General features: G+C 35.8%; 1 protein-coding gene across 3 annotated transcripts in view; it reads left to right on the top strand.

The window, feature by feature from the left end:
- The window catches only part of LOC126185134 (protein phosphatase methylesterase 1), an 87,972-nt gene extending 68,056 nt beyond the window's left edge, over positions 1-19,916 (top strand). The window contains exons 7-11 of one of the 3 annotated variants that reach the window (XR_007536957.1): positions 24-210; positions 613-745; positions 1,990-2,088; positions 8,151-8,251; positions 17,410-19,916. Coding sequence is in view for 1 of the 3 variants with exons in the window: in XM_049927967.1 (XP_049783924.1) it covers positions 24-210; positions 613-745; positions 1,990-2,008 (339 nt within the window). In the remaining 2 variants the exon portion in view is untranslated. Of the gene's footprint in view, positions 1-23; positions 211-612; positions 746-1,989; positions 2,265-8,150; positions 8,252-17,409 lie in introns of those variants that run through there. The other 2 variants (XR_007536956.1, XM_049927967.1) reach the window with 2 other exon arrangements.
- Positions 19,917-20,151: the final 235 nt, after the last annotated feature.

Here is a 20,151-nt window from a genome sequence, read left to right as displayed (position 1 = left end):
CTGAAAATCTTATAATTTTCCAGGAAAAGAAACGCAGTAGAACAGCTGACAAATATACATGGCGAATAGACCTAGCAAAGACAGAGAAATATTGGTCTGGATGGTTCAAAGGACTGTCTAACATTTTTTTGAATTGTCCAGTGCCAAAAATGTTATTGTTGGCTGGAATAGATAGGCTGGACAAAGAGCTCATGGTTGGGCAAATGCAAGGTAATGTGTTCAAACAAGTTTTGAGCCTGGATAATGTGTGTTACCATTTTGCTGAAAACCGTAGAGAGCATTAGTTGTTTTGAACTGTTGTAATAAACCCTGAATATCCCCTGATAAAAATAAATATCCATGCAACTTATACTTAATTTTCTGTATCGCATATGTTAGGAATGTTAATATTTAGAGGGCAGCTATCATTGTGATATTGTGCATGTGTATTGCATGTTTTTGGGAGATCAACTTGCTGTTACACAACTACTAACATCTCGCTCAAATTCTGTGGAATTGTTGTCTTAAGTGTTTCTAATGAGAGATAGAAATACTCTTTATTTTGTGAATATAGTTGGTTTATAGTATGTTTACCTATTTTATTTTGTTTTGAATATTGCTTCTCGTGTGCAGGTAAATTCCAGTTGCAAGTTTTGGGACAGTGTGGCCATGCTGTGCATGAAGATGTTCCAGAAAAACTAGCAGATATAATGGCATCATTTATGGTGAGATATAAATTTGCAGAGCCAACAGCAAACTTTCAGCGGTATGTATTGGTGTTGTGGAATGATGAAATGTTTTTCAGTAGCTGCTCTAAAGCAATTAATTTGCTTTTATTTGAATCTCCAATAAAATTTTCATTTGACAATGTACTTTATTGTGGCGACATTCTTGTATAAATCCTTCAGAGTTCTTGCCATGTCTGATTTTTCAGTCTTCAGCGCTCGATGGCATCCTCTTTAATCATTGTCAAATTTCAGGCGTTTGTTATAGGTACTTAAGTTGGCTGAATTACGTCACAGAAATATCATGAAATAACGAAACTTTCATTTGCTACCAGAGATTATGTTGATGTCTGTGACCGAAGAACATTGTTAACAATGTTGATTTTGTTCGTTTAGAAAATTCACCACATTGTCCACAGTAACTTACTGAAAACAATACTGTGATACATTTAATCATTCTGTGGATGTATGTGGGATAACCCATCTTAGCTATCTTACTGTGCAGACTATAACTTGTTTATCTACATTCTGTAGGCTTTTGATCAGTACCTATTTCCAAACAATGATACTAGACAAATTATTGTCTTTGAAATGAAAGGATCTTTTTTAGGATTCAGTGGATAGCTGTATTATGCACCATCTGGTCATATGTGTCTCGCTCCTAATGTACAAATAGTGAAACATTTTGTGGAGTATTTGAATACTACAAACTAAGCTTCCTCCTCCAGATTCTTATGCCACGAGGTGAACAATGTAACGGAAAATTCATGAATGATACAAATAGTACACACCGTGAAAGATGTTAGTTATCCATCACCATCAAACTATTGTGCCTAAATTGGAGATGTATACAAGACTAACACTAACCGTAATTGTGAGGTCTATGACAAGGAAGAAAAATTTCTTGTAACGACATGTATAAAGACTGTAGCTTCCTAATTGATCTGCTTGGTTGGGTGATCAGGAACATCACTGCCACCCTGTTGAAGACTGACCATCCCTTTTTCCTGTAACATAAATCTGTAGTACCAGCAATAGACTCAGCTTCTTCTCATTACATTGGAATTGAGTGAATGTCATTAGCTTTTCCCCAATGAAGTAGAAGTTGAAAAAATTCTCAAAAAATTACCATATTATGTTTCCAACCCATTTGCTAACTGACCAGCTGCAAATAGTATTCTTTAAATATTAAGTTAAAATTTTGATTTTCTTGTAATGATTAGTAGTATGGACTAAGCAATGATTGTTTGTACATAAAACAAAAAAAAATCATTATTGTTCACAGGACTTTCCCTGCATGCTAAAAAATAAGAAAGAGTGCAAGAAGACAAGAAACTGGGAAATGCAATGTGTTCTGAGGTGGAGAAATTGGCTGACAGTTCTGGTATGTGAAATGGAATGTGGAGCAGAAAAAAAAGTTAATCATTTATCCAGTCATGTTAAGATATCTCAGCCAGCTGTACTTTTATAAAAATAAGTGTACTGTAGCTGAGCTTATGGCCTATCTTAATAATCTATGGTGTAGTGAGAGAGAGGGATAAATGGATTGATAGCTGTTCAGCACTTTGTATTAATTCCTTTACCAAGATGCAATGTTTTTTAAGAGACTGAATAGCATGCTGGTGTGTTTATTCTCAGCAAAAACAGTAATTTAACAATTTATTCTTGTATTGTTAATGCTATGACTTTCAATTTCAGATTGTGGTTCATTGCAGTGATTTCTGTTTTCTAATAACTTGTCATCTTTCATCTTTAATTCAATGTTATTCCAAGAAAGTTATGTAGAAATTCACTCTGATCTTGGGAACAGTTTATAACTCAGTGTAAAAGCTCATACTAACTCCAAAAGCATTTAAGTATGGGATTTTTCTTTGATTTTAACATCATTGTAAGTTTAGTGAAATTACTATGTAAAATTCACTGTTGTGTAGATATACAGGTCGTCCCAGGAGGAATGGTCAGTATTCAGGGAAATGACAGGAATGATCATTTGAATCAAAAAACTTTGTATGAACATTTGCTCTATGCCAAATGGTTTCAGAGATAGAACTCGTGTAATATATATATTGACAAGAGCCCTATGGCTCCTGCCACATCCCATATCTCGGCCTCCATAATAACCTATTTTGTGTTTTCAGTGGTCAAGCTTCTATCGCTCACACCCCTTCCTATCCTTTGAATACATTTAAGTCCTGGTCTTCCTCTGCACCTTCTGTTTGTTTGGTCTGTGTTCAAATAGATTCTTAGGTAGTCTTCCTTGTCTCATTCTCATTAAATGTAAAAACCAGAAAAGTTGTCTGCATTTCATTTCATCCAGTATGGTATCCCGTACATCCTCATTTGTTCTTTGTTCCAAGTGAGACATACTTGAAGCTTGTCTGTATTATTCAATACATAGTCAGATTTATTCATGTACAGTAGTTAGTAAATATTATAGTATGTGTTTTCCAAAGTGTCGACTGATTTGTACATTTTATAACACATTTATCTGTAAGCAAGATCGTACACTTCACATTACGGCTGTTGTACAGTTCCCAATAAATGTTTCAGTATCCCACCGTCAACTTCAAGGCATTTGTGCACTCTTCGGAGAACATTTGTGTTGCATATCTGAGTGCCTCTGCGTGTTACATAATGACGGCAGCAGTATCCACGATGTGACCGAGCAGTACATCTTGCATATCCACTTTTTGTTTGTACACATGAGACATCATTCAACCCCTTTTACAAAAATCTAATGGCATAAGGTCTGGCGATCTTGGTGGCCTGTCAATTGTACTACCATGACCAATCCAGCGATTAGGGTAAGTTTGTGTGAGATGTTCCCTCAAACGTCTGGGGAAAATATGGAGAGACTCTGTCATGCTGAAATACAACACAGTCTGTGGGGCCAAAGGAACAACCATCACCAAGGTGTTTAACAAATGAATTTTCCCATAAAGGGAGGGGGGGGGGGGGGGGGGCGGCAGCGAGTTATTCTGTCTCGTCATTCACTCTTCGAACATGACTGGATCTGTTTGTTACAAAATGTGCTCCACCAAACATTGATTGAAAAACAAACTTGGAAATTAGTTTCCTCTGTAGCATATAAATTTTCCTAGATGATTATTGTGTGTGTTGTTGATTCACTTTTGTGCAAAGGTGACCTGATCGGTGAATAGTATTAATGGAAGCAGATGATGATTGTCATTTAACCAGTGACAGTATTAGTCCTGTGGTATTGTTGTCAATGTGAAGATTGTAGACAATGTGTGTGAAATGAGTGCAGTTTTTCCCAGTGTAATCTTTGCTGTATACATGTTCATGGGACATTGACATGTGCAGAAAGTCACCGTGTGCTGCTAGTAAGATTATGCTACACCATTTCAACAATGTGTTCCTCTTCCTAGACAGGTTGTTGAACTACATGATCAAAAGAAAAATGAGAACTTGGAAGAATACCTGTTTCACACAATGTGCTGAAACCTCTGGTAAACACTCTGTCATCAGGAATTCAACGAGTCAGAAATTAGCAATTGTATTGCTAAAGGGCAGCAGGAGCACTACCATTGCAGGAGCTATGTATAAACTCAGTTAACAGACACTTCTCTCTGCTACATGCTCAGACTCCCACACTACTTTACTCACAACACACAATGGACAGCTGTGCATTCCATGGGCTAGTTTATTGGCAAAAAAGACATCTTGAGCAAAAAGGTTTGAAAGCAATGAGGTAGGTTGGGCTAACATGAAATTTCAGAGGTTGAGTGGATAAGACACACATTCATGTGTGCCACTAGCCCGAAAACAAATGTACATTATATGTGTCCTATCCCAGAGACCATTCAGAATAGGACATGTGTGCATATGAAGTTTTTTTTGCTATGAATTAGTGTTCCTGTCATATTCCTGAATACTGACCATTTCTTGTGGGACACTCGGTATATCACAGTAGTCACAGCAAGTGACCAGAAAAATTAAACCCTGCTTGATTTACAGGAAACTTCATAGTAGTATCTTGTGAGATACATTTAAATGCAAGTGCGCCCCCCCCCCCTCCACACACACACACACACACACACACACACACACACACACACACGTGCCAGACTAAGTGCATTTTGTTTAAAGGTCATACTGACAAAGAAATTAGCTTCCTTTTGTTGTAATTTTTTAGTAGTACTTTAAAATGTTTAATGGAGTCCTTTATGGAGAATGAGTTGTGAAACAGTTTTGGAACGTGACTGCCTTCAGTTATCACAAAATGAATGTCTTTCTACTACTTTCTAGAAGCAGTGTGGGTGATATATGTGGATTAGACTAGCTAATGACACAATGCAGTATTTGTCAGGTAATCAGTCTACTCTGGTGGGAATCTGTCATAGTCAACAGCTATTAAAGCATAATTCAACTTATATTACCCCATACCATTTTGTCAAGCTGAAGAAAGATTGCCCACTTTTTGAAAAACAGGAATTTACGTTACCATTGTTAAACATGTTTTAGTGTCCGCCATTTGTGGCACATGTGGAATGACACGTGCGAGTTGCTCTGATGTTAACATGCATTGTCTCTTAACTAGCAAGATTGTGGCATCATTGTCCTTAGTTGGCTATTTGAAGCTTTGGCAGTGGGACTATAAATAAACCAATCTCCTTTCTGGTTGCTACCATATATGTGGTGTTTTTGATTTCTTATTTGTTCAACTGATCTGAACCAGAATGGAATACTTGTTTCTCCATGCTGTAACTGTCTTTCAGAAAGATCCAGACATAGGCAAGGAAGAGAAGGTTTTTGAAAATGCTGAAGGTAGTACTAAAAATGCATTGCCGATAACTATTGGATGGCTTATATTCTTTCATCATTTGTGTGAAGTGATGAACACTGGTAATCCAATTATTATGTCAAAGACCAGCTTGAAGTAAAGATAACTTTTTGTAGTGTGGTTGAAGTGATGTATACTTGAGCTGTAGGTTTTCTTAAGGAGAAATTAGTGGTTTTTGCTGAAGATAATCTTACTTATTATAGAGTTTGGAGACAACTGGTTACCCTCCATGAAATGAATGTGAGAAAAATATTGTAACCACGGCATAAGAGAAACCATGTATCAAACTATTTTGCAACATTTTAGCGGCACATTTCAGGTGTGTAAGGTTCTCCCTTAAGTGCAATAATATGGAGATAGTAATTAAAAGCCAAATAGTTCATTAATGAACTGTTCAAAGCAGTTCTCCACCACATACTTTCTCTCAGGTGTGCTGGTGTTGTGTGGGTTAAGCAGCAGAGCATCTTTATGGGCTTTGGAAACTACTCAGATGTAATAGTGTGCCATAAATTGCTAGAGGGCTTCATATTTTGGTACTTTAGTGTTAACAAAACACTACAAGAGGCATAAAAAAGAAATGTTATATGATGATGCATAGTAGAAGTCTTAAATAACAGCTTACAAATATCTGACAAGTTCTGTTCATCTGCACATTTTGGTTTGGTGGCAATAGCAAAATTGTGTGTATGTTGTATAATTAGTCATTGGCAGTGTGAAGATAGCCACCACAAAACTGTAGGCAGATTGTTTTCATGGTACACAGAGGTATCTTCATTGTTACAAAATGGGCTAAGTATCGATTCATAGTCATTGTAAATTGGTGGTAAAAGAACACATTAATATAAATACTATGTCAAAGTGTATTAATTTACTTTCTGACTGTAAAACATTGTGATATATGTTATGTAGGCGTGCAAAAATCGAATGTAGAGCTGTGAAACATTTATTGAATATCGGAAAGTATTGGAATTATTAGGTTAAATTATATTAAAAAACAAGTTTAGACACAGCTTTACTTTTCATGCTAGTCCCATCTTAATTGGTGTTACCAATGTGTAACACATACAGTTGCGACACACACTGCTGTGAAAGTTGTTACCACAGAAGTTGGAACAACACTAGCTCCCCTTGTGGTGAGGAAGCAACTGTAAGATGACATTATGTGTTTAATTATTTTTCTACTTGATTAACAAAATAGTTACTATATTTCTGCAGTTCAATCATGGGTAAATTATCGAAAGATGTGATTGATCCTGAAATAAATGTTAAAAGAGCTAAATCTCACTGATTCAGCGCTATAAGCTACAACTTAGTCATGAATAAATACTTTTGAATATGTGTATAATTGCAGCTTATACAGCTGAAATTGAGAGAATATATACACATATTTTATGCCTGAGAAAAACTTAATTCTGTTGTCTGTTCTTATTATGATAAGCACTTTCTTTGACATGTAACAATTTTCTGTGAAGTCTAATTATTTGCACATTCTTATACTTCTCTCAACTTTCCAAAGTGTGAATATTTTTGTAAATGCAACTACTATTGCTTCAAAAGTGAATGCGTTGAAGATTCTTGCCATTTGTGGTTCAGATGTAGCAGCAATAACAGAATTGCTTTCTTCTGTGTTGGGAAACAGGCGTACAACATATTTTTGCAAAAGGTTGGGTTTATGCTCTTTACTAATCCTTTCTTCTTGTTCATAAAAGAAAATTATATTCTTCAATAAATATCTGTCGGTTACAAGATAATTGTAAATAAAGTGGTCTGTAATGTACTATTTCATACATCCCAAGGTCCTTAGAAAACTAAAGAAAGTCAAATGTGGTGTTACCGTCAATTTTTATGGCACTATATATGTTGTCCATTGTAAAAACTATGTTGCAAATCAATATGAGTGATAGTATTCGCACTCATGCGATATCATTTTCAGAAGCATAACTTACTGGCTGGTTAGTGCTGCTTTCACAGTGTATAACAAAAATTAACAGAAATGTCAAGACTCTGTGTGTTAGACTGTGGTGTTACTAAGTGATGAAAATGAAGTGGAAGTGGGGATGTTGTGTTGTGCAGAATCCTTTATGTAATGATTGCTAGTTAGTCTACCAATGGCAATTGAGCTGATTTCTCAAATCCCGGTGTTTATTCTTTGTTAATGCTTGAATTTATTTTTTTCTTGTAATTTTTTTTTTTTACTTTTTTCCTTTACTGTGTCTATAAAAGCATAAATTACACAACATAATTGTTTTCACAAAAGTCAGTACCGCCTTTAGTGAGGTATTTGATGTTGCCATATGGCAATGCTAGGTGTTTACAGTACCTAAATTTATATGGATTAGTACTTCAACAAAATAAATAGATTATTGAAAGTTCTTATTGCATATATAACTTTCATTTCAATTTATTATAAACTCTTCGTTATACAATTGATATTTTATGACACAATACAATTGCTAACAATACATGACTAAAAGAATCAAATACCTCATACACAATCCCACATTACACTTGGAACATTGTTCTCACAGTAGATTTACAGTCATTGTGAGAACATGTATTCTTCTTCTTCTTCTTCTTCTTCTTCTTCCCTCCTGTATGTCAGGTGGTGAGTTTTATCAAATCTAATTGAACCTGATATACAGCTCTCAGAAGATGCCTTTGATGCAGAAGTTCTTCCAGCTCCTTTGGGTAAAGCTTTTTATCTCTGCAAGTACACAGCTGCTACTTTGCCGTTGAATTCCAGGTGAGAAATATTTTGGTTTCTTCTTTTATTATACAAAATCCAACTCTTTTGTATGCCAACATCTTACATCCTTGTGTGTGTGTGTGTGTGTGTGTGTGTGTGTGTGTGTGTGTGTGTGTGTGTGTGTGTGTGTGTGTGTGTGTGGGCGCGCGCGCACTCACTTTTTTAGTTGCGGAAATCTCTGGACTTGCTTAACTTCTGGAGCACCACCATATGAAGAAGAGATTGCTGTGACAACTGAGTTGTCCAGTCACTGCACATACTGCTCTATTGCTTCTCAACTGCTGGCTCAAAATGTATTGGAAAATGATTTTTTGTTTCCCGGTGGACATTCTTTAGGAATTGTGTTTTCTCTTATGGTACCAATGACAGAGTATCCACAGTACTTGAGAAATGAAAACAGAGATGCACCTGAAAGTAGATTGTCCATGTGGAAACTGTAGCAAAGTTCTCTCTTCACTTCAGGAATTTCGTCTAATAAAACAAGTTAAGGACTTGCTGCCTTGTCAAAAAACTGCTCATAGACTGTATTTCCTTTAGGACCTTTACCCTGATAAAGTCCATAATTTACCAAATATCCATCTATGGTGTTGAGGCTCCAAATCTTGTAGCTGAACCTAATAGGGTTACCACAGCTGAATCGTTTGTGTCCATGACAGCCAGAGTACTTCAACATACATTCGTAATATGACAGGTGTTCCTCAGGTATGAAATTCTCAACACAGTGCTTCATCTCCACAACTGCAGCCCTGGTCTCGCTGGAGATCTGCCCACCGTCCTCACAGATACCGATACCAGTGTTAACAGTTTGGTGAAATTTTGTGAACTATCAGGCCTCATCCCTAAAGTGGTGGGGAAGGGGAGCAGACTTTAGTATGTTATAAACTGCTGTGCATGTGGGGACAGCCTTCGTCCTCACCCATGAGATTTCATGTTGACTTTTTGTCAGGGCACTGATGACTGTGATGTCGAGTGCCCCCTCAACCCAATCCATCATCATCATCACATCATCATCATCATCATCGTCGTCTCCATAACTGGACAGATTTTCCGTGCTTTGTCATTTTGATTGATCTTAGTATTATGTGCACAGTGTAAAAACCTATATATTTGTAGAAATCTCTCTCTTTTTGTAGGCTGAGACACACCCAAGTTTTGTATGTCATATTTTGAGTCCCAATAGTCCCTTTTAGAAGGTAACTTGTTGTAGCCACTAACATACAAAATAGAGATTAAACACTATATCTTGTCTGCTGTAATTTTTGGGTCCTGACAATTGAGAAGTAATATTAATGCTTTGTTTCTTTCATCAAATGCTCAATAAATTCCTGGTCAATAAAAAGTTCAAATGTATTGATGATCAACATGATTCTGTATCTTGAGTACGCAGGCCTTGGAAATGTAGAGGGATTTTGAATGTCAAAGTCGGCTTTCTCCCACCTATGCCCACATGTATCTCCATTAGAAGACCAATTCACAATATTGCCAGATAATGAGGTAGATCCTACTGTGGATACAGAGTGCTCTGGTAGACTTGGACATGGTGCAGCTGGTTCAGATGCAGTAGGATCTGCGCAGCATTCATTGATTGTGCCAGCGGGTCATGGTCCTCATAATAAACACAAATCCTTTTGTTGTTTGGCAGCCTTATTTCAGCATTAGCTCATAACTGGTGAGAGGACAGGTTGTCTACTAATCTTTAACAATACAAAATGGAATAAAAAATCATAAAGTAGTCTCTGTCAGTATCAGTAAACAGACAATTCAAACAAACCAGTGATAGGCCTACTTACCTGCCAACATAATTTCCTGAATCTTCATCTGTGTTTAAATTCAGATCTGGCAGCTCAACAAACACATCACCGTCAGTATCATCATTATTAAGAACACCCAATGCCTCAGAAAGCGATAAACCTCTTCCAAAACAAAAAAGGGAATTTTTTCATTTTACTGAGTAGAAGTGCCCCATGGCAACACCAAAGTTCAAACAGCCTAGCTCAACATAATTTATTGCACAACAAGCAATAATTTTCAAAGAATTTATATTTGAGTATACAAAGTATAACCATACTAAAAACAAAGTCATATTTCGTATATTATTGTGTAAAACATACTTACTCAAAATTATATTCCATTTTTCTTTCTCATTCAGCAAATGACAAATTCCAACACTGCATACATTGCAACTTTTAAATGTACTGTTAAAACCTGCGTTGTAGTGATCTTTACAGTCTTATGAAATAGAAGCAAGTGCTACCAACACTCTTGCTTCATTGATGTCGTGGAAACTATTTTAAAATAGTGTAACAAGCATTGCCATATGACAACGCACAATGCTAATAGGTTAATGGTACATTTTGTAGGACTAAAGCAAGTTTTTTGCAGAAATTAAGCTGTTATTCATGGTCTGAAAAAGCAAATACAGTATCACTATAGTCTGATTAAAATTAGCTTTTAGTTGACTTCTGTCACTTACTGCTACAGTGTTGTCACATAGGCTGCTGCTCTATTACAGATGACACACAAATGTGGCTGGTCACTTCACAAGTGCTGTTAAGGAACCTGCACTGTTTGATATTTATTGACAAAACTAGTTTGTCAAACTTCCGGTATAGTGAAGCAATTGTCACACTATCAATGATTTTGTCAATATTCTCAGTTGACAGAGTGATTTTACAAGGTTAAGATGTTGAAGACCCAAAAGAAAGCATGTGCCACAAGTTTTATAGCTTTAGCTGGTAAACAACATAAAATGATAAGTGGAAATAAGTCCAAGAATGGCCAAAAAGAGAAGTGACTTGTTGCATGTTTATTTACTGACTAAAATCTTAACCATGGACACAAGATTTTGTAAACTATTTTCTTATGAATCCTGCCTCTTACAACAAATTATTAATGTTTGTATGGCATAAAATAGGAAGCAAAATTCATTAATAACAGAAGAGGCAATCACAGTCAAAGAGAGACCAGATGTAGCTGAGTTTTCTGACAACAGGCAGGTCATTCGAACATTTTTATTGTAGTACTGTATTATCAGCGAATACAATTAGCAAAACTGTTATTGAAACCTGTGAAGTAATTAAGTCAGTCCTGCAATGATAAATTCATGTAAGCAATGTAATTTATGTTTTTTGATATTGTTGTGAGGCTGACCTGTATTTTTCACTCATCTCAGTCTACTATGTTTCCAAATTAATAAAGAAGTAAGTGCCATAATGAAGCCTTCACTGACCACCTTAAAGTGGTAAATATTATGACTACCACTGCATAGTCCTATTGAAACTTTTCTGTGCTAAGACTTCTTGAAAATTTGAGTCAGAGGGATGTTATGCTTAAAGACGAACTGAAAACATAAATGGTGCATAGTAACATTGTGTGGCTGGTTCATGAAGCTCTGTAAACATGTTAATAGTGAATATTGTGAAACTGTCAGTTCTTGACCTTACACACTCGGTGTGTGTTGAGAATATGTTTGAAGGCCATCAGTACTGATTGTCAATATATCTGGTATATCTACTATTGACAATACGCCAGTACACATCCTCGGTGGGTCAATATATTCAACAATATTTTTGAATGTGTGAGGTCCTCTTTACCCATGTGTAACATGGAACAGTGTTGTCATGAGGTATGATGGGAACGCGAGATGATGTGTTGACAGCTGATTTTAACTTTGAACTGCTATCGTAACCTTAACCAAGTGATGTGCAATGTATCCAAGATAATGGCAGCCAACAACTATTAAACACACTCTCTTTGTTCACAGGAGTTAAAACTAACATATACAAGCAATCTCTAGAAAGATGACAGTGCTAAAAGCAAACTATCATTTCTCACTTTTGTTGGTTACCTGAAACTAGTCTCACACTGGTGACATGAGCTGACACATTATGGGTTAACATGGGTACGACATGTAGAAATAAAGCCTTTCTGTTAAAAAGTAAGGAAATGTTTTCTGTGTAAATATCTCCACCTGTTGCTAACTGCAGACAGCTTCTTTGTCTGAAAAACAGTAGATACCACTGATTTCAGAGTCACTGGAACTTTCCAAAGTGGATGAACAGCTGGAAGCAATAAGTAGTTCCTTAACATTATCTTCAAGAAAACCATCATTATTCCACACATCAGTTACTCACTTTGAATGCATAGCAACAGGCCCCTAGTCCATTTCAGTAACATTTCCAGGCCCTGGTAGTTAATTGGTTTTATGAAGTGGCAAGGGTTCTAATAATTATTGTTTCTCTGTGTATCATCCAAAGTAACTTAGTGTTATCGTAACCACTGAATAATGTCTAATGTCTGATGAGTTTCCTGAACTTGGTAACTACGTATTTTTGTATTTTTGAACCAGTTTCTGTGGTGTACTTCAGGAGAAGGTTGAGCAGATAACCCCCCCCCCCCCCCCTACACACACACAAATTATTAGTAATTTATTAAAACTTGAACTTTGTATATACTTAACTTTGGAAAAAATTGGTATCCACTTAGACAACATGTATTTGATACTGTAACTGACACTTGTATAACGCTTACCACTTAGTTCATTGCATGGTTATAGTTTCACATCAGAGCACAGTTGGCCTTAAGTGGATATAATTTCAGAATAACTGTTCTGTTAGCACACAGCCAGATCTGTGCTAACACAATACTATTGTTCTTAGCAATGGTTACAAGTGGTTGCTGATTACAGAGGGACTGGGCTGAGTGGCACTGCACTTGGACATAAATAACTTTCCGTTTGCAGTGGTGTAAGGAAACACACAGTGCAACAAAAGTCTTACTTGTGGTGCTGTCTTGAGGTACCAATGTCAGCATGTGACCTTGTTCTGCAGACGACACCAAAATTTTATCATGGTACTCTGACTTCTCTTAGATTTGTATACTCTCACTTTTCTTCAATTTAAAAAGCGGATAGGCAGGAATGAAGCCATGGTAGATATCAACATGAAAAAGAATAATCCTACCTTCTTTGCCTGTGGAGAGTGCTATACCTTATCCTTCGTAGTCATTCCAATCTTTAGTAATGGTATGAACAGCATTCACCCATGCTTTATCAGTCCAAAATGTACTTGAAATTAATGTCTCTCGTATGTCGCACAAAAATCTTTGTCGCCATGCATTTATGTCTTCCAGTTCCATCAACATTTTATGACCTGAGATATCTTTGAATTTAAAACTGATCCTTTTGTTTCGCATTTCATCAGATGTGAAAACACACACACACACACACAGTGAACTGACTATTTGTTTTGGCATTTTGGCAGTAGCATGATGTGGAGTGCTCTGATTGAGGAAACCAGCTCCGTGTGAAGTGTTGACCAATAATTAATTTCAGTCAGACTGTAGAATCCTAGTACACGTTTTTGAGTGAAACAAATTGTGAGCAGTTTCCCTTGCTCTATTGCTTTGATGCACATAAGGTAGTCACGGCACTGAGCAATCAAAGGTTGCAGTTAAATGACAGACTATAATAATAATAATAATAATAATAATAGTTATTATTATTATTATTATTATTTCTGTTTTTCACAACAGAGATCACATTGTTGCACAGTGACGTCTACTCCAGGTTACTTCTGCTTCCTCAAGAGTAGGCCTGGTGACTTGAGTGATTTTATAGTACTTTAAGCAAGATATAGGCAGTACCAAGCAGTACCTTATCTTTTATTTTACTGTCTTTACTACATCCTGGAATTCCATACGGTGAACTGACCTTGATGCTCAGAGCGTTGTATTTAAATTTCTTCTGAGCCGCATTATCATGTATTCTCCCATGACACTGAACTGAGACATCAGTGAAGAGTTATACTCTTTTTATCTGGCTGAACAGTGTCAGACTCGTTAGCGGCAACTGTACTATTGGTATACATTTGTTAATGGGACAGGGTAGACTTGATCTGCATCCACTACAACGTCTTCAAACTAGGCAGTTTGGGTCCTGCCATTGCAAAATTTGTTGTCAGTTGTGACGGAGACATAACATTAGGAGATTGCTGAGAAAAGGGGAAGTATAACCTCCTTATGTAGAAGCAAGTATACATACATTAGTATAATAGAAAATCTTCACTCGAATAGACAGACATCTGCTCACCACATGAATGAGATATTGTGCAAGGGATAAGGACAGCAACAAAAGATTAAAATTTGCATCTCAGCGTTTGAAGTTGAGCAACGTGTCTTCATAATCTCATCACAGTGTCATCAGCTGTGACCATGAAAGTATAACACACTTGGGCAAATACACTATTTTGCTGCCAGAAACAATGATTGTTGCTGTTCTGCTGCCATTGTTGGTATATATCCTTGTACTTAGTATTACACCAGACTAATTTGAATTTGCTTAATTGAGTGGGCACATGAAGTTGCGATTTTGACAACATATTTTGTATAATGAGAACCTGACCGATGGTTCCTGCTGACAGGATGTCAAATGAAGCAGTTCATGGATGTCTTTTTTTGGGCTGATTGTGGGTGCACACTCCAAAAGAAAATTGTAAATATCTTTAGAAATACCATGACCAAGACTGCCAGTTTGAACAGTTATAAGATGCCATTTGTTACACTTTTAGAGTAAACATGGCTACTAAATTCTAAAACAGAATACGGTGTAACAAAGATTTAAAATTGTTAAAAAATGGAAAGATTCAAGGAAGGCAAATAAAACAGTGTGTAATTTTATAGACAGTTGTATGCCCCAACCTTGTTTGTATGAAATAAGTACTGTACACTTATTACACAATCAGCTGTGATATTCCAGAGTACTGCCACATACGTTGCTGTAACATATATTCTGTTCATTTGTAATTATTAAACTTGGAATGAGTTTGAGAAGTAAGTTCTAGATTGGTATTTGTAATACATGAGCTGTAAAGCGTTCTTCTTTCAGTAGCACAATTCAGTAGATGGTTTTTGGACTTTGTTTTCAACTCTTAGTTCTGCATGAACCATAGTAGTGTGAACCATTCTACAAGAAAAATATTGATTGTTACTTGAGAAATTACATGGCAATATTTAATATGACTGTTTCTCGTGCCCACCAATTCTGACTCGTACAGTTGCTTGTGAAGGACTGTTGGCAGGAGCATATTGTTGGCAATATTAACATTTATAATTACACCACAATTATATTCTGAAGTAATAGTAGCTGCAGCTGCTGCTGCTCCTCTGTTTCCCATATTCAAGGCACAAACTTTTCATATTATGTTCTTTTAGAAAGTTACTTGTGAAGTGTGTACTGTGTGATTGTGTTTGCAGATTGCTTAGTCCATATTATGGTATATCAGGAATATTTTAGAATGTAGGTGCTTCCTTAAGGTGCTGTTAAATATAAATTACTGGAAAAAAAAGTCTGCACGGGAACATGAACATTTGTACAAGAGTTGTGAATTATCAGTTTACCTAAGCATCTATGAAAACATGATGTTGATTCCATTCACTATTACACAAATTTTTATTCATAAATGTACTATCAAGCATTATGGAAACAGGGAAGAAATAAAGTTCCACTCAACAAATGTGCAGAGGAGCACTAGAAAGTGCAGATCTATAATACCAAGCCCTTAAAACATTTAAAAATTGGGCTCATGCTTGTGAAATGAATATACTATTCTTCTAAGAACATATTCCTTTTGTGGACTGAAATGAACTGTTAGTGTATTTTAAGGGTTTTGTACATTCTAAGACTTACCTCTTGGTTAGTGTGTGTTCTGTTTCGTCAGTAAAAAGTATATGTGCAGAAGTCAGTATATTTAGTGTTATTTACCAACCTTATTAAACTGAAATGTGGTGAGCACACTGAACTACAACTACACCTGGACCTGGATGTAAATTCCACCATTTCAAAATGTAGAACATGCAAAATTTTTATAACAAGTTTTTGCTTTTCTTAGGATTTAGAAGGGTGAGGGAGAGCTTGTATGTGACCAGTGATGTATTTGGATTGTTTTTCTCAAGCATCCTTCCAACAAAAGGCAGCTACATTAAAACCATTATTTCTGTAAAATGTGCTTTAAATATGAAACTTACTTTAAATTAGAAACAAGTGTCCTACATTCTCCCATTAACATGGTGTACTTTAGTTGCTCCTTCTGAAAAGTTTTATTGTTCATAGAGTTCAGAGGTACTTGTTATGAGCATGTACATTTCTTTTCATGTCATCACTTTGTGTGCATTATATGTGTCTAGTTATGTATGACAGTAGCTCCAAGTTTGTGATGCAGTGTATTCAAATGATTTCGTATTATAAGCTGGAATTGCTCAGAATTTTAAAAATGAGACTTTGTATTCTGAAGTATTTCTGTTAGTTCAAATCCAGTTATGAATTTCCTCTCACTTATAAAGATATATTTATCAGAGAGCTGAATTACCAATATTGAGCACTATAAGGATGGCTGTTTCAATTGTTTTGCAAAATTTCTCACTTTGTCCTAATGTCCTTCATGTAAGATTACTATTGCTATTTGATTTTTAAGTTTATTAAAGAAACAGTCATTTGGAAACAAGCCTTCTGTTCCTTGCAGTGCAGGATTTGTCGTTCTTGTAACTTGTTAGTGGCGTACTTCATACATACTTACAATAAGTTTTCCCTTGATAGTTGTGCAGTTGTTTTGATGATTGACACCTTACTCACATGGCATCAATAGATTAGTAAAGTGTTCTGTCTTATACAAATTTATGGTTTGATTTGAAGAATTTTGTCCACACATACCCTAAAAATTTCTAACGTTATGATTGTATACGTATATAATGTGATTCCGATGGAAAATTATGTTTCTCCATGGAGTGATTTATTAGGGTATATTGCTTACTTTTAAAAATAATTACTTGTGTTCAAGAAGTAACAAAGAATTTTTATGTAATTAAAAAAGCATTATTTTGTATGGAAGGTAGATTGGGTTGTAGGTATATTTGCTTAACATATATTTGACAGTTACAGAAAAAAATCTTATATACTCCATCACAGGACGGCCCAAATTTAACAGAAATACACATTTCCCCTTAAAATGTGTTTTGCATCAAAATTGCCAATCATCAAATAGGATTTTTAAATTCTAAAGCTTGTTTGCTTGTTAGTCCACAGGACTGCTTTACTCAAGTATTCAATCTTTGTCCACTTATGTAACAAATCCTCTGACTACATTGTATATTTTGTTTTGCAGCATGTAAGAGCTGAGCAGTATGCATTATGAAGGTTCAGAAAATCGTTTCAGTGGGGAGCAGCTTTAACTTTCAATTTCCTGGTCCCAACAGTGGTTGTTCAATTGTAAGGTGTACTTTTGTGCTGTTCACAATACTGTAAATTTTGAGAGGGAGAAACTGAGTTCAATGGCTGTACAACAAATAATATAATAAATTATTTTTACCTCCCTCGATAAAATAGATATGTATATATTATTAACATCTTGCCTGTTGTTGTGCATTCTCATTGGTCTTTTGGCAAATAAGGCATTATTCATGTCTGCTATATCCTTTTGTCTCCTTATATGAATGAAATGATGATAACTTTCATTACTATCACTTACAACATCTGCAAAATATAACTTCAAACTGCAGTGTAGCAGTATTATTTCATACATCCAGAATGTCTGCCTTTTTGGACATGTTCCATAACAAGAGAGAGTAAGAGTGAGTGTGTAGCATACTGTAGGAGAAGTTAAGATATTTATTACTTGCTTAGACAAATTCCTGAGTAGATTAATAAATGTAATTATCATCTCTACACATTTTCACATCTTCAACCACTTTCTGCATGAAATGGTACAGTATCATTAAGTCCTTTCTTTGCTTGTCCTAAAGTAGATATTATGGTCAAATCATGTCAGCAAATTTCTTATTGCTGCTGCATCAATCCTCTGAAGTTGCATTTCATGTTCTGTACTCTAGTAATTTAACATGTTGACTACCATGAGGCCACTGGTGGACACAGCGGAGCCTTGTGACTGACATTGCGTGCCCGCTGACAGCCACACATTCAACTCTATTCAGTCTAGTAGTGTGCATTAACTGGTATTCCTTGATTAAGTTGATTCTGATGTACAGGAAATCTGGTACTGTATCTTGTTCAACTTTTATTATTATTATTATTGTTATTATTATTATTATTATTTTGGAAGTTTACGTTCAATGGTTTTTATTACTAATTCTTTACAAAATTACATCATGGCTCTAAATCCATTATGAAGCTGACTCCTAATTTACCTTTTGATATGGACAGTGAGATTTCCTGTCATATAAAGTGAATGTAAATGGTTTTCGCTCAAATAAATCCCACACTGTCAACCAGTGAGATAGCGCAACATTTTAAATTTCCAAAAACTGACTGGTTTCACTGAATTATTGAGGATGTCGAGAAAATAAGGTTTTTATGGTGAACCAGAGTTATCATAGCTTTCTTGTAATGAGGATGTGTTTGTGGGCACAACTGATAGCAACACCAATGACAATGACGTATTGGTAATGGTGATGGTGATGGCAATAGGCAGCAAGAAACCTACAGTAGTTTGAACTGTACGAGGCCACAACTATGACGAAGGCTAAACTAGTAATACCATCCATTTACAGGCTGCAATGATCCGCAGTATGTGATTAACAGGGTGCAGGGGATTGTGATGGAATTATGAACACAACTTCCAAAGATACTCTGTATTGAACAGAGTGGAACTAGGGGCTGCCTGCTGGCACACATCGGACATGAGACTCTGCTGCATCAGCCAGTGGCCTTGTGGCAGTCAACTTGTTAAAAATGCATCCCATTCAGTTACATTACTTACCAATGCCTTATGTGGATGCACATGAGAATTATTACACAAGTCTCCACTTTCTTTTACTCTTGGAACCCATTGTGCAATATAGCACAGTCTTCTTGACTTCGTCAAATTCTATTTTGAGCGTAAGAATGAAAATTATCATAGTTGTGATTGTTGTTGTGTGTTGGACAGTATGCATTAAATGAGCAATATTGTACTCTATTTTGCCTGTATAAATTTGTTTTCTTTTGTGTTACTTGTACTTTAACCTATATAGTTTGCCTCTGACTGTTGTAAGCAATGTTGACTCTTTACTGTTATCGCCTTTTAATGTTTTAGTGCCTTTTATTTTTCATAAATCACTGCTTTTATACTATAATGGGAAGCAAAAGATAACATCTCAGTTTGTAGCACAAATTGTGTCCAAAACACTTTTTCTCCTAACTGATAAGAACCACTCATTTGATCAACTTATTTTCATAATTTGTTGAATATTTATTTTTTTCCTAATACCGGTGCTTTAGTGCACTTGTCTTGAAAGACTGTTTAATACTATGTACAAATTTCTTCAAATGGTATTATGGCCAAGATAAAACAAATCTTTTACTGCAAAGGGTCCATAGAGTTATGATACAGAAAAGTAACAATTCTGGAAATGATTGTTTCCAGGTATATTTTTGAAATACATATTGCCAACACACTTTTTGTGGACATTTGATGAACAAGCCAATTTGTATTCTGATTTGTTTGTTGTTTAAAGTTGAAAATATATTTATTTCATTCCTTGAAGTAGACATTATGCCATAACTGTAACTTATCACACCCTTCAAGTAACTTTGCAATGGGCCGAATTCAGACGATTTTTTTAATTTTCCGCTATGACTGTTGGATGAAATAAAATAAAGTGTTCTAAAAATGTTTGTTTGTAGAACATTCTTTATTTTCCACTACTAGACCAAGGATATTGTGCAGAAGGGTGCCCCAAGATGTGTAACATTGAAAGAATTGTATTGTAAGTTTGGTTAGAGTTCTACATTTTGTTTGGCATTCCGGATCTACAGAATAGAATTATTTAAAAATATGACTTGCCAACAGGTTTCATGTGTTTTGTCCTAGAGTTATTTCTTGTAGACGTAGAGAATTTGCATTGGGCAT

Source organism: Schistocerca cancellata, chromosome 4 (genome assembly GCF_023864275.1).
Source record: "Schistocerca cancellata isolate TAMUIC-IGC-003103 chromosome 4, iqSchCanc2.1, whole genome shotgun sequence".
Classification (NCBI taxonomy): Eukaryota; Metazoa; Arthropoda; class Insecta; order Orthoptera; family Acrididae; genus Schistocerca; species Schistocerca cancellata.
This window is presented reverse-complemented; position numbering and strand designations above follow the sequence as displayed.